At 43.8% G+C, this 19,713-nt stretch overlaps 1 protein-coding gene across 1 annotated transcript in view; it reads left to right on the forward strand.

Moving 5' to 3' along the window:
* ACMSD (aminocarboxymuconate semialdehyde decarboxylase) overlaps positions 1-19,713 on the forward strand; it is a 739,737-nt gene that overhangs the window by 319,651 nt on the left and 400,373 nt on the right. Inside the window, exon 4 of the mRNA XM_069221357.1 lies at positions 2,829-2,878. Within this exon, the coding sequence (XP_069077458.1) occupies positions 2,829-2,878 (50 nt within the window). The remainder of the gene's footprint in view (positions 1-2,828; positions 2,879-19,713) is intronic.

Raw genomic sequence — 19,713 nt, forward strand, 5'->3', positions numbered from 1 at the left:
AAACGCGTTGGGCAGGTGATTGTTGAGCTGTAAACGAAGCTAACAGAGCCTGAATAAATGAATTTTGTGAAATAAGAGATCCCGGAGTGTGGTCGTTTGTGAAGTATTTCATGAATGTTGTTGATAAATTACGGAGTGTCCTGCCGTCACCAGCACCACCGCTGAATTAAGCACGCTAGTACATGCCAAACAGGGACAGTCTTTGATATATATATATATATATATATATATATATATATATATATATATTAAACACCATAAAAGGATTGTGCACCATGAATAACACAATATGGATTCAGGAAACAAATCACATAACTTGTAAACTCGAATATTACATAATCAATATCTTAGAATAGTGGCATACAATAAACAACCTGAAATAAACTTGAGGAGAGAATCGTGCGTCTTGCCGATTCGGGTGTCACCATGTAAAATACCAAGAAATGGTAGCACGCAATGAATATCAAAGTCAAATCATCATTAATCGAATCGCACGTCTTGCCGATTTGTAAAACACGATGTAAAGGTCAAGAAATAACAGCTCACAATAAATAACAAGATCAAAGTACAATTAAATGAATCGCGCTTCTTTTGCTGATTCTTAAGCCACCAGGTAAATGTCAAGAAATGGTAGCCCGCAATGAACAACAAAGTTAAATCCTCATGAAACGAGTTGCGCGTCTTGCCAATTCGTAAAACATCATGTAAATGTCAAGAAATAGTAGCGCGCAATGGGCAACAATGTTTAAAAACCATAAAACAAATTGCGCGTCTTGCCGATTCTTAAGCCACCATGCCAATGTCAAGAAATGGTAGCACGCAATGAATAACAAAGTCAAACCTTTATGAAACAAATTGCGCGTCTTGCCTATTTGTAAACTACCATATAAATGTCAAGAAATGGTAGCGCGCAAGTAATCTTTTACTCATTTAAGAATTAAACCAAGAATATGAAAATTCTCAATAACGGTGTCGGAACAGTCCAACCACCGTCTTACCACCTGGAACAATGATCACCAATGAAGGATGAAGGGCAGAAGACTGGAAGATCCAAATAGGCCACCGGGACAGGAGCTGAGGAAGAAACTGCTGCTCTGCACTGGGACAATTGAATAGTGAGCACTGGGAGTTGGGCTGGCTCTCTTTTATAGAGTCTTGGCCCAGCCCAGAACCACGCCCAGGCATGTTGCAGGGAAAGTCTCTGGAAGGCCCTGGAAAGGGCCACACCCTAACACACTCTGAAAACCTGCAGCAATACGTTGCAAAGGAACAGTATTTGTAAGCATATTAAAAATAAGTTTTCAGGATTGAACTCTGCAATGCAAAAGGTTAAACCACAACATATCAGCACAATGCATAAATTACATTGTTTTGAGAGTGCTGGGTTTTTGCATTTTTGTCGCCAATAGAGCGCGTACTGCTCTGGTGTTGACACATTTCACTTTATATCCCATTGGTGTATTATCTTGCACTATATACTATGTCCTTACTGGAAAGTTAAATATACATAACGAGGATTATCCAGTCTTACCATGTACTAGGGATCAGAGCACATACACCGAAGAGTGGAGAGCTTTACCCGAGTGTTCAAAGTTCACAAATGAGCAGCATCAGTCTACAAAAAATGGGTGTGTATAATCACCTCCATTTCTCTAATTTACTATATAATCAAGTTGTTTTGCTTCCAACCTCTACACTATATTTATAAACAACCCTTCAATAACGTATTTAACTATCATGCTCGTTCTTCCCATTCCATGTGACGCTCCCATCATTCAGAGCTAGGCCTCTGCTGTGCTACCACAGCAACACAGAATCAACATAGCCCTGCACTCACAGAAAAAAATGAAAAGAAAGAAGGGAGTCACTATTAGTGGAAATATATTACTATTTTTGATGATACTGTATTGAAACTTTGTACTCATAAATGTATGGCTATCAGAATGCATACTAAAATGGAATTCCATATTTAGGGCCGAAGGACTTTGGCGGGCTGACCGCCGGACCCCCAATACAGTTGTGGGGAGGACGCTGCTAAGCTGGGGCCTCCCCACTGCCAAAGACGATAGAGACAGTTCAGCAGCATTGGCTTAGGCTCTAAGGGAGAACTTGGGCCAAATCCGCTGCACTGTCTGTGCCACCAGCACAGTTGGAATGTGCACTTTTGCCATTGTTGACAGTGTGCATTCTCTCTGTGCTGACAAGGAGTCTCTGCACTACCCATGACTTGGGCATGGGTGTGCAGGGGCCCCTCTTGGACTTGTCTATGCCCTTTCCCCATCCATTTCATGGCAGTGTCCCCCCATGCAGAGTTTATTGGCAGTGTAAAAAAGTCTGCAGAAAGTGAATATTTACACACTTAACTCTCCTAAACAGAGAAAAGTGGTATTGCCACAAGAATATGTAACCTAATACTAAATCACTGCAGATTAAATTAATCCTCAAAACAGCATATATCTGTACTCTTTATAAGGGAAGAAATAAGCCAAAACTAATTTTTCATGTTATTCGGCAAGTATATGTAAATTATCATTAGTATCACAATTAATAGTTGTGCTAACACACAAGAATTGTGTTATTACCACTAATGGTTGGATAATTTCCTAAGAAAGACATAAATGAGACATATGTTGATTTCCCTAATATACAGTGCTCTTGTTTAATTTCTATAGTTTATTGAATTATTTGTTATATCCATCTGATAAAAACACTGAATACAGTCTAAGCTGTGATCATCTGAAATGCTGTCCACTGTATTGAGCCAGTTTCTATACTACAATATTACAATTTTTAGTTTCTGATTTCTTTATCTGTATACTTATATTTAGGGGTTACAGTACAAGCACTTTCTACAGTTCCTGTAATGTTCAACTACTGGGTAAGTTGTATACACTATTATGCCAGAATTTTCCATGATTTTTTCACAATAACTACAATGTCTCTGTGATTATCATGTGTAAGTATTGATGCCAATCCTTTACTAGTCCTTTATGAGAATCTCAAAATGTAAGAACATCTATTCACACATTATGCATAAAAGGCTATGCATTGCAAAACCCTCAAATGATGCCAGTGTTTTAATTGTACTGTAAAATTCAAACTTATAGAGTGCCGCTGCTTGCTAGTACTAAGATTTTGCTGAACATGTATTGAGGACAATATGTGTAGTTTCTTTTCCTATTTATATCCGATGGTGTATTACACTGAAAAGAGCAGTATGACATGATATCGAAAACAATTATATTGTGACATGAAATTTATGTAAAAAATGTCATCTACAAACGATTGAGTTTAAAGACGTTGGTGCTCATTCTGAGTTTGGCGGGCGGTGGAGGCCGCCCATCAAACTCAACCCGCCACATAACCGCTGGTGCTATCAGGACACCATCGGCCGTATTCCGACTTCACCACAGGGCCTTAACATTGACGCTGGCTCGGAATCAAGCCGGAGCCAAAGTGGCAGTGCAGCGGGTGCAGCAGCACCCAACGTGCTTTTCACTGGCCATAATTCGGGCAGTTAAATGCGCAACAGGGCTGTGTATGGGGGCCCCTGCTCTGCCCAGGCCATGGAAAGGCTGGTGAAATGGAACTCGTAATCCGGCAGGCAGTGCTGCTTGCAGTGCTGTCCTGGCGGATTACAACCGCCGGGACCGCCAGGCTGGAGGGTGTCTCTGGTGTGACTGTGGTGGCGGTATCACAGCGGTGTTTCAGTCGCGGTTGGAATGTGGCAGATCGGACCGCCACTACCGCGGCGGTCCGATGGCCACCCCGAGTCTGGCGGTTTCAAGACCGCCAGACTCAGAATGGGCACCTTCGTATGGAAAGGACCAAAATATTGTGTTAAGGATACCGCACAATAGAATTTTGTCGAAAAAGTAAGCATATTAAAAAAACAATACAGATATTATTATAAATATTTAATTTACAATATTAAACTAAAGAATAATAATATAGCTAAAACAAAATAGTTCTAATAATACATTTAAATCTACACGCATATTTCTTTAAATATAAGAACAAAAATTCACCAGTTGTTAAATATGTGAAATTAATTACATATAATAAAAATGTAAAAGCAAAAAAAAGAACAAACATACATATACAACTATAAGATATATATATATAAAACCTAATTTAAATGTTAAAGTTATCATAAAATATAATACTTCCATTATTACTGTAAACAAAATATCTCAATAAAATATACAAATATATATATATATGAATATATATATATATATATATATATATATATATATATATACATATTTGTATAATTAAATATCAATTAATACATATCAATACTGTATATCTGTATACATTTGAACATGAAAATGAAAATGTGGTAATGCGTCAATCCAGAGATGGTGTAGTCATTGATGCAAAGTCCTCATCCTCGGCGGCAGCGGCAATGAGTCGGAGTCGAGGAGGGATGCAGCAATTCCGATTAGTGCAACAGTGGCGATTTGATGATTTTTGTAGAATAACAGCTGCAAAGCCCACTTTTAAAGGCCAGGACTGGTTTGGCACCTCTTGGCAGGGCAAGACTCACAGTTGGCAGAATACAGCAGCTGAAGCAGGCTTGAAGAAAGTCTTTGATGACCCTGAGATTTCAAAACAGGAGGCAAACCGGCAAGTCTTGGAGTCATTAAGGTTCTTGGTGGATGTAGAGAGGTAAGTCCAGTCCTTCTCACTCCCAGGAAAGAGTCAGCAGGCAACAGGCCAACACAGCAAAACAGTTCGGCAGAGTGGCAGGTCCTCTTGGCAGTACAGCAGTCCTTCTTCCTTGCAGAATGTCCTCAGATCTAGAAGTGTACTGATTTGGTCCGGTTTGGGGTCCAGTACTTAAAGCCATTTGTACCTTTGAAGTGGTGGTGACTTTAAAGAGAGGACTTTGAAGTGCACCTGATCCCTGCCCTTCTTTCCATGGCTCTAAGCACTATACAGGGGTTATGCAGCTCTTTGTGTGGGGACAGGCGCAAGAATCAGCTCCTCCCACCCATCCAGCCCAGGAAGATCCATCTTAAGTCCATCAGCTTGGTGATGGGCTATCACGATGTAAGTGGCGCTCCTCAGTTCCCTTTGTGTGTGACTGTCTAGAGGAAATGCACAAAGCCCAGCTGTCACCCACCCCAGACGTGTATTCAGAGACAGGCAGATGCATGGTATGTTTACAGCAAGAAAATGACAACTTTCTAAAAGTAAACAAACACAAATGATAGAGGGAATGCAGAACCAATCAAACATTCACCCCCAGTCACAGATCTGAGTTTGATCCATCAATTATTTTTCTCACCATGCCACACTAGTTTGGACCCAGGCATGTGCAAATCAGTCTTGACCCTGTTCCTCATGGTAACAGTCCAGCCCGAACTGCCAGGCCAGGTCCTCCCTGGACCTGAAACAAGCTTCCCGGGACCAGTTTCAGGGTATCATCCTTCATCAGGACCCTGAAACGGGTCCTAGGATGCTTGTTTCTGTAGGGTGGAAGGACAGATAGGTGATGCCTTTTGAGCATTATGTCTAATTAATTAGTTGATGATACTAATAATTATAACGATAATATATTATTATTAATAATAATACTAATAATAATAATTATTATAATAATTATTTTTATAATTATAATATTAATAATTTAACTTGTTGTACTTCCAAACTTTAGACAACCAAAAATGGAGGTATATGGGTTTAGAGGGGCATGCCTCAGAGTCCAGTTGGAATGTAAAATGAAAGATACTTTCTAAATGGAAATAAGTACTAAATTGCATATGAAATGGAAACTTTGAATTTCAACCATCTATTAAAATGCAGGCTTCTTATTATGAATGATCTGGTATTACTGAAATAAATCAAATGCACAAGCATAAGAATACGAATAACCCCCTATGAAAAAGAAATAGATCAGCACAGAGGTCGCCTTTACCACCTCTTCAATAGAATGAACTGAAAGAAACAGCAGCAAAAGCTGAAGATCGGTGGGTAAAGAGCAGCAGGAGAGAGAGCCTCACTGCAAGTGGCTGCCACATACTGAGGCTCTGCGGACCCGAATGCCAAATCTGTCATTAATCCTCATGAAATTAAGGCATTGGAGGGGCCATTTGCCTCTTGCCCTGCTGCAGTGGGGAAGCACAGAATTTGGCATTAAGACATGAATGCTGAGCTACTAGAGGCAGGGAAGCGAACTGAGACCTGTGCCAGGCCTTCCTTGTGGTTGCAGCATGCAACTGAATTGAAGGAGCCAGAGCACTCTGCGGGGCTAGAGGCGTGTGGCGGCTGGTCAAAGGTGGAGCCAGTGCCCTGACTGAAGATGTGCCCTTAGGTTGTAGCTGCTGACTTGCCTGTGGACTGATCGAGGTGCAGCTGGGTTCTTCTGGTAAGAGGGGAGGTGTAGTGTGGGGCTAATTGGGGAGCCCTGTGAGTACAGAGCTGGGTGGGAGAGGCCCTGTGCCAGTGTTTACCTTCAGCAACGATCGATTCCCTGTAGGGTGTCTCACTGTGGTGTTTACAGAGGGAGATGCGGCTGGCCCCGTTGAATTGTTGCAGAGCATGGAGAGAGGGGGCCTGAAGCAGCAAAGACCACTGGAGGACCTCCATCGGCTCGCTTGGGGCAACAATGACCTTGCAAAGGATCGCCTGTAGGCACTGGACAGGGCTCTCTCTGCGAGAGAGTGCTTCAGGAGAGGGCCCCTTGGCTGCTTAGCAGCAGACCATGAGGTGAGATATTGCCTGCGCTGCAGGAACTCAGTGGGAAGGCCTGGGCCGGAGAGGAAGCGGAGGCACCCTCTGAGGCACTTAAGCAGTACGTGCTCAATTGTTGCACGCCTCACTGGGGATCTGTACGAGCCCCTGGTGGTGTGGGGGGACCCTGTTGAGGAGGAGAACAGGGCCTTGACTTTAGACCACACAGGCTCAGCTGAGAACTTATCCTGCCTCCTGTTTCTGCCTATGATAAATTGTGGGTGTGTCAGTTGCCCCTTAGTCACTCAGCTGCTGAACATTAGGAGATAGACTACAATCTGGCCTGCTGGTGTCCCCCTGGGCTTATCTACCTGAAGTGGGTTATGGTATTGCGTCTGGACTCTTGAGGATCCCTGGTATTTGCTTGCTGGCCCTGAGATCTGTGCACACTGCGAGGGCGTGATGAACTGCTGATTATCTGCACGGCCACCCTGTACAGAGGATGTGTCTGAATAAGTGGGGTCGGCTTGTGTCCCCCCAGCTGTCTCATGTGGTGGGGGTGAGGCAGGAACCCCTAGCAGACAACAAACAGATGTGGACACCCCTGCTTTGAGTGCCTTTCTTTGCTCTCTGGTTAGCGCTGTAGACCTCATCACAGACAAAATGGGAAAATCCAATACAAGGCAATCCAAACTTTGTTTTAACACCACAGACAGATATGAATGGTAGACTTGCCACCTGAAGAACTGCAGATGCGTCAAGTAGGCACCCCTGCTCATCCAATCATAGCCCTACTGCTGAATTACAGCTATCGGGATACGGCCCTCCACTTGGCAAGGGAGCACAAAACCTTGCATCACTAGGGAAACTAAAAATCCGTCTTTCCAGATTTTACTATTGTGATACAGGCAGCAAGATGAGAACTTCTGCTGATTAATCGCTCACTCCAGAAAACTAATGCAAAATATTCCCTGGTCTACCCTGCCAAGCTGCGAATACTACACTTAGGGAAAACCTATTATTTCAAAGACCTGAAGGCTGCTGGCAAATTTGTTAAAACCATCCTGCTGTCTGATGCTAGATCACCCTCCACGGCCCCTCTGAATAGGGTCAGCTTAGTGATAATGATTAAGGACCAGTGAGACCCACAGGAGGGAAAATGAAACATATGGCCCAAAGATGCAAAGTAATGCTAACTGTGAGATCTTCCCTAGTGACGAACGCTATAACGCTACACACAAGCTGTGAACATGGCTGCATAGGTGATTGGTGGACGGGCGGGTGGGCTTCTTCCAGGGCGGTCGCAAGCCTCTAAACTGTTGCCCACCCCAACCACCCACCAGTACTCTGGCTGGGCTCACCCCACCAGATGATTCCCTTGTTGTGCTATTGTGCTTACTGCTTCCTGTTCTGGGGCTGCATGATGGGTAGAATTGCACAATTTGGCCTGACTGGGAGGTCAAGGTGGCTTGGGTCTGGGTTGTTTTTACTCTGAGCTTGGATTCTTAGAGAATGGGAGGGTGGGTGTGCTGGATTAACTTGCTTGTTAAAGCCAAAGTGGGTGGTGGGTGGACTGTTGGGGCACTGTTGATGTTTGCAGTCTCCCGGTTGCTGGATGTTGTTTTTGTTCCCCCTTCCATGGCCCCTCAGCTTCCCATTGTACGCACATGATCAGATGCTGTCTCCATGCACGACAGGTGTTTTATTTTTCTTCCTCCCATGCTCTCTCTTAAGTGCTTGACCTGGAATATATATAGGCTAAATGACAGACACAAGGTGTGACATGTACTGGCCTACCTGCAGCATCACCAAATTGACATATGTCTGCTGCAAGAGCTACATCTTACTAAAACCACTCTACAGTGCTGTTCGAGGGATAGTTGGGCGAGTGCCACGTAGCCTTCTATTCAAGCTGTGCCTGGGGTGTGGCTATATTACTCCATAAGGGGCTGCCTTGGTGCACCTGGAGGACCCTCTGTGTCGCTCAGGGCCAATATGTACTGATATCAGGCACACTCCAGGGTCTCCACTGCGGCTGATGGCGGTGTATTACTCCAATGTGGTTGGCCCCACTTCTTTTCAAAGGTCTGGAGGCTGGCAGGCATACTTGGTCCAGGTGTGGTATTATGGGGAACCAACTTTAATGTGGTCCTGGACCACAGAGTGTATCACTCCAGTGAGTCCCACCATCCACAACCAAATGGGGCTGCACAGCTTCACCTCCTCATGTCTGACAATCACCTCATCGACCTCTGGCGTGCTAGACAGACTGATAGCTTGGAAGGAACTTCTATTTTATTAACACTCACCACGCGATGTAGATACCTAGACCAGTAGCACTGAGCCTTTACCACGGACGATGTCTGATCAAGCTCCAGTACTGCTGCAGGTGAGCCTGCCAGATTGTACTCCCTGCACTTTCTTGTAGTGACTCCATCCTGGGGGCATGCAAGATCGGGTGTTTAAGGAGGATGTCAGATGCGCCATTGTAGATTACTTCAAGTACAACAAACACTCTGGGAGTCATTCTGACCCCGGCGGGCGGCGGGCACCGCCATTTGCCCGCTCCGTGGTCAAAAGACCGCGGCAGCCATTCCGACCTTCCCGCTGGGCCGGTGGGCGCTAACAACGTTAGCGCCCGCCGGCCCAGAGGGAAGGGGGCCTGGAACACTGAACCCGGCTCCGAATGGAGCCGGCGGTGTTGCAGGTGTGCGACGGGTGCAGTTGCACCCGTCGCGCTTTTCACTGTCTGCCAGGCAGACAGTGAAAAGCAGGCTGGGGCCCTGTTAGGGGACCCCTGCACTGCCCATGCCAGTGGCATGGGGAGTGAAGGGGCCCCCAGGGGCCCCAGGACACCCGTTCCCGCCAGCCTCTTCCTGGCAGTGAAAACCGCCAGAAACAGGCTGGCGGGAAGGGGGTCAGAATCCCCAAGACAGCGCTGCACTGGAGGATTCTCCCAGCTGGGGGAAATCCGGCGGGAAACCGCCGGACCCGGCTGGGCGACCGCGGCTGTACCGCCGCGGTCGGAATGACGAATGAAGCACCGCCAGCCTGTTGGCGGTGCTTCCGTCATTCGCGACCCTGGCGGTCTGTGCCCACCAGGGTCGGAATGAGGGCCTCTGTGTCTTCTTGTTCCCTGCTGTGGGAGGCCTTCAAGGGGGGAACATCCTTTTTTACGACTTTTTTTTCCCAAAAGTCGTGGTTAACGAAAGCGCAACAACGCTTTTTTTAACCACGACTCCGGTTTTTGGTGCCTTAACTACGTATGTTCTGAACAACGAACATGCGTGGTTAAGGTACAAAGAAGTGAGTTGGCGAAGGTAAGTGGTGGGTTTAGGTTTTGGGGAGGGGGTGGGGGGTCAGGGGGTTTTAGGTTTTGGGGTGGGGTTGGGGGGTGGGGTGTTTTTGGTTTTGGGGAGTGGGTGGGGGGTCAGGGGGTTTTAGGTTTTAGGGTGGGGTTGGGGGGTGGGGCGTTTTTGGTTTTGGGGAGTGGGTGGGGGGTCAGGGGGTTTTAGGTTTTAGGGTGGGGTTGGGGGGGTGGGGCGTTTTTGGTTTTGGGGAGTGGGTGGGGGTCAGGGTGTTTTAGGTTTTGGGGTGGGGTTGGGGGGTGGGGCATTTTTGGTTTTGGGGAGTGGGTGGGGGTCAGGGGGTTTTTAGGTTTTGGGGTGGGGTTGGGGGGGTGGGGCGTTTTTGGTTTTGGGGAGTGGGTGGGGGGTCAGAGGGTTTTAGGTTTTGGGGTGGGGTTGGGGGGGGTGGGGTGAGGGATGTAGGGTGAATGGTGCCTATTGCTAATGATTTTATCAGGAATACCTTTACAACGAAATATCGTTGTTAAGGCATTCGTGGTAAAATCATTAGTAGTAGCAACGAGGTCGGTGTTCCGACCTCGTTGTTAAAGCAGTAGTTGTTTTTGAAGTCGTTGTTTCGTCGTACAGTCCTTCAAGGATGTAGGGTGGGGGGTTGCATAGCTAAGAAGGCAGGGTTGCTGAGGGCCCTGGGGGAGAGCTGGTGTGCATTGAGGTGTAGAGCCCCACGGTGTAGAGCCAGTACTTCAAATATTGCTTGCCATACACTCTGGTGGACATCTGGGGTAAGCTAGCGGAGTATGAGGAGGATGTACAGAAGGAAGCCCACTTCCTAGGGAAAGAGGCATGCACCCAGAGATATGTGGAGGGGGAGCAGAGCTGGCAAGACCCAAGCTAATATGGTGCGCAAGCCCTGGGCCAGCGATTACATAGTCAAATTGCAGGATGACCAGCACTGTGAATATGTTGGCGCAGCAGCAGGGGAGATGACAGCCTTCTTCTTCTCTCTTTACTCATCCAAACAATGTAAGACCCCCCAAGATCTCATTCCTTATCTTGACTTGATACAGATGGTGTGGGTTGAGGATAGCCACATGTGAAACTTGGACAAGCAATTCACGCGGGAGGAGATCATCCAGATTATCAATGCGCTGCCAGATGACAAGCCTCCCAGTTTGGATGGCCTGACCACAAACTTCTATAAAACATATGCACAGCTCCTAGCCCGCACCTCCTTGCGATGTATGAGAAGTCTCTTGTTGCCCTGCTGTCCACTTCACTGCACAAGTTCTTAATTGTAATGATTCTTATGCCTGACAATAACCCCCAGCACTGTATTATCATCCTTGATCTACGATTAACATGGATAATAAGATACTTGCCAAGCTTAAAGCTTCCTGATTGCTTTCCCTGTTACTGCATATTATGCGCCCTGGCCAGGCGGGTTTTGGCCCTGGGAGATCAAAATCCCACAACCTGCATACTTGCTTCACCCTTCATTGAGCCTGCCCTTTGTGTAGCTGGGGTGTTCCTACACACCACCAAGGCATTCAATTCCTTTGAATAGCCCTACCTATATGTGCTGCTGAGCTTAAAGTTCATCTGCTTAGCTGTGTAATAATGTTTTGGTCCCTCCCCCCTTCCCAGTGACAAGAGGCACTCACCAGGAGTGTCCGCTGTCGCCAATACCTTTTGAAATTTGCTGTGGAGCCCTTAGGGGCATGGCAGAAGACAGCATCCCTCCCATAGTGGACTGGGGTTTACACCATGTGGGATCATTTGGTGCATGTATGCATGTGACTTTGTACAACCTGGACCCACTGATACCGGGATTTACCAGATTCAGAGGGCTGTCACTATAAATTGGGCTAAGTCTATTTTGTTCCCTCTGACGGATGTGATGGACGAACTGACCTCAGAGTTTCCTCGCCAATGGGCCAGATAATCAGTGAAATAATTAAAGATTTGACTTAGCAGGAATACAGATGATCTGTGGAGGGACAATTATGGGCGCCTTATGAACTGATTGGAAGAGCATGTAGATTGCTGGCTTAAACATCTGCTGTCTTTAACTGGAAGGCTATCCATCACTAAGATGATGATGGTCCTTAGCTCCCATACCTGTTCATTACTTTGCCGCTCCCACTGGACTCCGGTCGCACTTGGTGGGTGGGTAGACAACACCAAATTGCTTGGGAGGTGCGGACACTATGGTTTGAGCAGGGAGCACTGGGGGCCCCTGATATGGATCTGTACATCACTGGCTTTTCCCCACACAGTTTATGGTGCACACTGCACCTGAGCATGACCACGCTGCCCCTTGCCCATTTCAGACAGCACTCTATATGAGTGGTTTTCAATCTTTTGTCTCCTGAGGATTACTACTGGAAGCCAGAGACCCCCCAATCAATTTTATGATTTAAATTTCAAACATTAAAACAGTAATTCGCAAAAAATACACAAACAAGTACACACCAAACAAATACTTGAATTACTTTAGATATAATTATTTTGTATTGAAAAAATATATAAAAAACAAAAACATTTAATGTGAAGGTTGATGCTGCAGCTCAGCCACTAACTTTTCAAAGTTTGGTTTTAGTTAGGAACGCTGAATCCTCAGGTCAGAGTCTACGTTTCCTAAGAGATTTCTATTTTTTATTTTTTTAGATACATGAGATCTGGGAAAGCTTTTCCATATAAATATGTTGTGGGGAAAGGAATTAAAACCATAAAGGCCTCTCATCTCTCCTAGCCTCTCTGTCACATGCAATTGATTTGTGTTATAGCATCTCTCATATCAGTGTAGGGTGTCATAGCACTTTACAGGGGACTTCAAGGTGTAAGATTCACGTCATCAACACTGGTAGGCATTTTCTAAGAGTGCTTGGTCTGGAAAAGCACAAACGCAGAATTCAGAACATAACACAATGGTTAACTTGACTTTACTAACAAGAATGTATTTCTAAGCAAGCAAACCTTTTTTAGAAGCATGGGGAATATGAAAGGCGTTCTAATTTGTGCCATGCAGGCTGCATGCAGCTCTTTGATGACAGGTCATAGCTCACTGAGCTAGATTACAATTCTAACTTATGAACTGTACAATAATAAAATAATCTTTGTGACGAAAGCAGTAACCCACTGTGCTATGCACATTAAATACTGTTCTTTGCTTGATACACGTTCTTTGCAGCAGGAATATTAACCGCCTGCGCTACCGTGGATGAGTCAAAACTGCCACTAGACAAAACTCCCATCTCTCTCCAGCAGGAACATTAATCACCAGTTATCCCTAGTTACCTGAAAGCTGCTGAAGTACAATGAACGTTGCAGCGCTTTTAAAATTGCTGACAAATGAGGTAATAAATATAAAAACATGCATATGTTTCTGTCAGAGACACCCAGCTGGAGAAGTGTCTTCCTGCCGGCCCTGGCCTGCGGACCCACAGGAAATGTGTCATGTACCCCTGGGGGGCTGCGGACCACAGGTTGGGAAGTGCTGAGCTAAATCATCCATAGACAACACCCAAAAATGATCTTGAACAAGCATTTATGATATGGTGGTGTAATAAAGGACAGTTAATGACAGATTACAACAGCAATATTCAATGTGTAACAATCTGCAAATTAATTCATATTAACATTGTAAAAGAAAGTTATTTCTCATTTGCACCTTGGTTCAATAATCTTTGGAGTTTTATAATTTTGACATTTTTATTTAACGCTTTTTTGGGGAGCTGATTCTTTTAGATATCACACATCCTGCTTTTTCTTAGTATGTCCTACAATGTGCTGGGTTATCATTCTGTACTTTTCATTGAATAATACATATTTGGAACGGAAAGAGCTTAATTATCAACACTGGAATTATTATCCCCATTAAAAGTATTTCTCATTTGACATTTGTGCAGCAATAAAAGGTTCAGAACAACAATAGTATCTTTTAATTTTGAGCATATTTTGTAACCAGAGAACTACGCATATTATGTTTATGGATTTCCTAAATATATTTCCTTTTCTTGGGGGTCTATGGGAAGCTGTTCCTGTCAAAATTACAGGGAAGCTGCTCATGTCAAAATTACAGCTCCCCCATAGGACATCTCCTGAAATGCATAGCATATTGCAAAATGAACACGACACACACTAGAATAAATGTACTATGTGTCAAAATAGCAATGATACCTTGTAAAGTGAATCTGAATTGAGCTAAAACAAATATGAAACCCGGCAGAGTGAATATGCTACTTAGTGATTAATATGAATAACACACACTCCGAATTGAATATGAAATATTCTGAAATATATATAAATCATACTGAAATTAATATAGCTCTCACTGTAAACGATAAAGCAATCACTGCAACAAATTCAATATTCATCAAAAAGAATGGGACATTTCTTGAAATGACTGACATATGCCAAGAGAATTATGACATACATTGAAACGAATATGACAGATTGAAATGACTATAAGGTAATGAAATGAATATATCATATTCTATAAAGAAAACAATGCACATTGAAAATAATATAATGTACACTGCCATAAACATTTAACATGTTACAATGAATTTGATTAGCATTTAAATTAATATTACTCAGATGGCAATGAATATGAGACTTATAGAAATGAATAGGAGATGACTCAAAATTAATATGGCTTGTGTTGAAATTAATATAACCCCACTGAATTGAAGTTGACATGCCTTCAAATGAGTATGACCAAAGCTGAAATACTCATGACATTTGTTAAAATGAATATGGCATGCCTTGAAATTAATATGACACATATTCAAATTAATATGACATATGTTAAAATGGATAAGTTGCATCTTAAAATTAATGTGACAAGTGTTAATATGAATATGACATCCATTGAAATAAAAATAACATTGATTGAGAGGACTATAACACATGTTAAAATGAATATGACATGAGTTTAAATGAATATGACCTTCATTTAAATTAAGTGGACGTTTTAAAATGAATACGAGTAACATTAAAATGAACATGTTATTTATCACAATGAATATGGCTTGATTTGAAAGTAATATGATATACATTGACATGATTATGATATGTGTTGCAATCGATATGATTCATGTTAAAATTAAGATGTGTTAATATGAATGATGCATTCATTGAAAGGAATATGATACATGCTAAGATGAATATGACATGCTTTGAAAGAAATATGAGCCTCACTGTAATGAATTCAACATGTCTCACACTGAATATGACCAGTGCTAAAATTAAAATTAAACTTGTCAAAATGACTATGTTATGCTTGGAAATTGATATGATACACAGCAAAATAAATATTGCATATATTGAAATGAATATGACCTATGTTGAAATGGATATGACCAATGTTAAAATTATTATGACAGGTGTTAAGGTAAATGTGACAGCCATTGAAATTAATGACATTCATGAAATGAATATGATACTTGTTAAGATGAATGTGAGCCACTTTGAAATCAATATGACACCTAGTGAAATTAATATGGCCCACATCAAAATTAGTATGACATCCTGTAACATGAATATCACACTTTTTGAAATGAATATGAAACTGTAGCATGCTTTGTAATGAATTAAGCACATATCGAAATGAATACAAGTCACGTTTAAATGAGTATGACCCCTATTTAAATGAATATGGCTTGCACTGAACTGATGTTGATTTGCTTTCAAATTAATATTACATATTGAAATTTATATTGCATAATCTGAAAGGGTATGATATTGACTAAAAAGAATTAGCTAAAATGAAAATACCACACATTTAACATAAAATAAAACAAGAACCAGCCTCTACCACACATCCATTACATGCATCCATTTACAATGCAGGAAAGTATTTCTGCATTTGTCACACAGTACTTTATCATGCAGGTAAGTGTTTTTGTTGTAGATAACATATTTTTTATATGTGCATAGAGGTAAAGGGAGGTGTTAAAATTGGGGTCTATAGTTGGCACTGGTTTGCACCCTGTCCAAGTAGGGACCCTCACTCTAGTCAGGGTAAGGGAGTCACACAGCTAAGATAACCCCTCCTCACCCCCTTGGCAGCTTGGTACGAGCAGTCAGGCTTATCTCAGGTGCAATCTGAAAAGTATTTGTACACACACACACACACAGTAACACAGTGAAAACACCACAAAAGTACTCCACATCAGTTTAGAAAAATGGCCAATACTTATCTGAGTAAAACAAGACCGAAATGACAAAAAATCCACCATACACAAGCAAAGATATGAATTTTCAAAGAGCAAGGCCTCATTACAAGTTACTACCACATCCTCGCAGGTGAAAATAAGGAGCCTAAAGGAAGCAACTCACCTCAGGCAGTGTTATCTGTTCTGTGCCACCATGGAGCCCATCACACATGTCCTGCTGAAGGAGCTGCTCATCGATGGACCCACATTGCAACACAATGGATGGTCAATAGGATGCACAGAATTTTGTGAAACAAATATTCAAAGCTCACAATGCAAACAATACCTGCACAATAGGGATGGCGGCATCAGGAGCATTAATGGAAGGATGCTGCCCTGAGACACACTTTACTTTTTACATGCCTCTGAGACAGCATTAGCACATGAACTGGCCCTTCATGTATCTCAGCGACAAACAATATTTGTGCCAAATGACATGCCTATCTGCCAGATGTCTAAGTGCAAGTCGAGAATGCACATACAACAGCAACAGCATTGGCCATACATCTAGATGAAGTAGCTGTAGGTTACACACATCAAAATGAACACATGGGCACTCAAATGCAAAGCACAATAGCACAATTGAACACCCTCATATGTGGACAAAAAAAAACTCTAACGCTCACACATTTGATGAATATACAATCCATATCAGGGGGACAAATCTAACACCATACATGGTGACATTGGCCAACCAAGATGAAATACTTATCCTAGCAAAGATAACACAATGCAATTACACCCCAATTGGATGAACACTCACATATCCATACAGTGAACATCTACCCTTATCTTGGATTACACCAGCACTGCCCACAAAGTCTGATTTTGCTAACAAAATCAAATGGATCAGCTATCAGGGTGAAACACACATAACTGTAGGCATACACAAGTCACTCAGGAACAACATGAAGGTGGAAAAGTATTGGCAGGACAAATGTGTACCCAGCAAAACAACAACTTGGGTTTATTAATTTCAAATGCTGAAGAGCAAAGGCCATTGGCTAGTCCATATGAGTCTATGCATATTACTGTGCCCAACCTTGACTCCAATCACTGCCTGGGAACCTCCACAGGAATGGTCATCCTTGGGTGAGGTGTGGTCGGATTTCGAATGGGAAGATTTGGGGGCTTTTTTCTCAAAGGAGTGGGCTTCTTCTTGGTGGGGAGGGGTGTGGGTGCTTGCATGTAGGACAGGTGTGACAGGGGAGGACTTGGATGTGGAAGGGATGGGTTGGGATGAGGGTGAGGGCCTCTTGGGTTGGGGAGTGGGGTTGGGGATAATAGGGAAAAGGGCTTTATTGAAAAGGAAAGTCTCCTTGGGAAAATGGCTAGGTTCATTTGAAGAGGTTGGGGATTTGGAGGTTGAGGGAGTGGTGTGCTTGTCTGTGGGTATAGATGCCTTGGGTGTGTGCATGGGTGAGGTATGCTTGTGTTTGGGTGGTGTCTGTTCTGTGTGAGTGTGGGCATTTGCATGTCTTTGGGTGCTAGGAGGTGGAGGTGCTGGGTGATGTGGGAGTGGTGGATGTGTGTGTGTCTGTTGGAGTTGTGTCTGTGAGTATGGTGGATGTTATGGATGTATCTGTGTGTGTTGGTGGATGTCCATGATTATAATTGATGTGGTGGATGTGTCTCTGAGTGCTGGGGTGATGTCTGTGGCTATAGTTGATGTGGTGGATGTGCCGCTGGGTGTTGTGGTGCTGTCTGGGGGTATGGTGTCTGAGGTGTGTGGGTCTCTTGGTTGTGAGCTGTTGTCTGGGTGAATAGTTGGTATGGTGTGTGGGTCAGTGGGGTGGTTGGGGTGTCTGGTGAAATGGTGAAATGGTGACTGATGTGGTATCTGTGGGTGAATGTTGAGTGCCTGCGTGCCTGTGTGTCTTGTGGTGTTTCTGTTGATGTGTGCTGCTTGTGTGTGTTGAGGTGGGTGGGTGCTTATGTGTGTGTTTGTATGTGCTTGGGACAGGTAGGGAAAAAGGGAATTTGGATGAGAAGAGGGAGGTGGTGGGAGGGAGGATTGGGGGTGGATGGCAACCATCAGTAAGGAAGCCAGAGCCTGAAAAGATCTTTGTATGTCAGATATGTCACTATGAATGCCTTCCAAGAAAGCATTTGTCTCCTGAAGTTGGCTTGCCAACCCCTGGATGGCATTCACAGTGGCAGACGTCCCCACATAGATACTCCTCAAAAGGGCAATAGACTTTTCACTCAGGACAGCAGGGGTAACAGGGGCTAGGGCTGAGGTGCCTGGGGCAAAGGAGACTCCCCCAGACTCTTGGGTGAGTGAGCAAGGCCAGCTGGGTGGGGAGCAACTGGGAAGGTGCAATAGAACTAGGGTGGGGTATAAGGATAATATAGGAGCAAGTCCTGATGGGTCTGCCACCACTAGGGTGTGGCCACTGGAAGTAGAATCTGAAGATGACGAGGTTGATCCTGTGTCCTCTGTGGCACTCCCCTCACTCTCCGGGCCACTGGGTCTCTCTGTGTCCATGATGACATGACTGGAGGTAGGATGGCCAGATGCATCCCTACGTGGTTGCACCCTGTCTCCTTCACTTGTCTGAGATGATGCTGCAAATACAAAGGGGAAAAGAGTCACCATATGTTCCTGATAACACATGAACAACAGTTGTGATTAGCAAACATTACCATGATGTCAAGTAGGTCCCAGCAACAGACTGCATCAGAGTGGCCCCTACATGTACCATACCATATGCATGCATTCCACATGAACTGTCAACAGTTGCCAACAGGAAAATAAGGATCTCAGACATCTCCAGTTGGATGGGTGAAGTTGTGCAATCACAGTAACCATTGAACAAGTAGGAGGCCATATCACCTTCAATGCTTTGCCTTATCAAGCCTACCTCAGTTATCTGTTGTCATACAACAGTAGGCTAATGCCAAGTTCATTCCCACAGACCCCACACAAGGTCATGCAGTCACCTATTTGTAACATACACAATAACACAACAATAAGAAATGGTGCTCCAAAATCCTGCCATGTTGCTGACAGCAGTACAGTTTTCTGAAGAAGGTGACATGGAAATACTGATGTCACACTGGAAACATATCAACAATGCACACTTCACCATCTGTAAATTGTCCTAATGGAGTCATGGGGGTGGTACTAATATTGCTCGTATATACTACACATTTGGCATGAAAATGTACACTGAAGAAAAAATATGCGAAACGTCAGGACAATATGACTCCACAATCAACAACACAATGAATCATCTAGCCCCAGGGAAATCACCACTATTGTATGGCACCCCTTACAATGACATACTCTGATTGCATCAGTAAAAGTCATTAGTCCTTTGTGTGTTGAAGATGCCCAGGAATTTGCAAGTACTTGTAGAAGGCCCTCAACATGTTGCCTCACTGTCTTCATTTTGCTCCTGCAAACTCAGATGTCAATGGATGAATGGTTGTACCCAACCACATATAACTCCAACATAACTGCATTTCACTCCATGATGCATGCCAATAGTCAGGTAATACAT

The sequence above is a fragment of the Pleurodeles waltl genome, chromosome 3_1, assembly GCF_031143425.1.
Source record: "Pleurodeles waltl isolate 20211129_DDA chromosome 3_1, aPleWal1.hap1.20221129, whole genome shotgun sequence".
Taxonomy (NCBI): Eukaryota; Metazoa; Chordata; class Amphibia; order Caudata; family Salamandridae; genus Pleurodeles; species Pleurodeles waltl.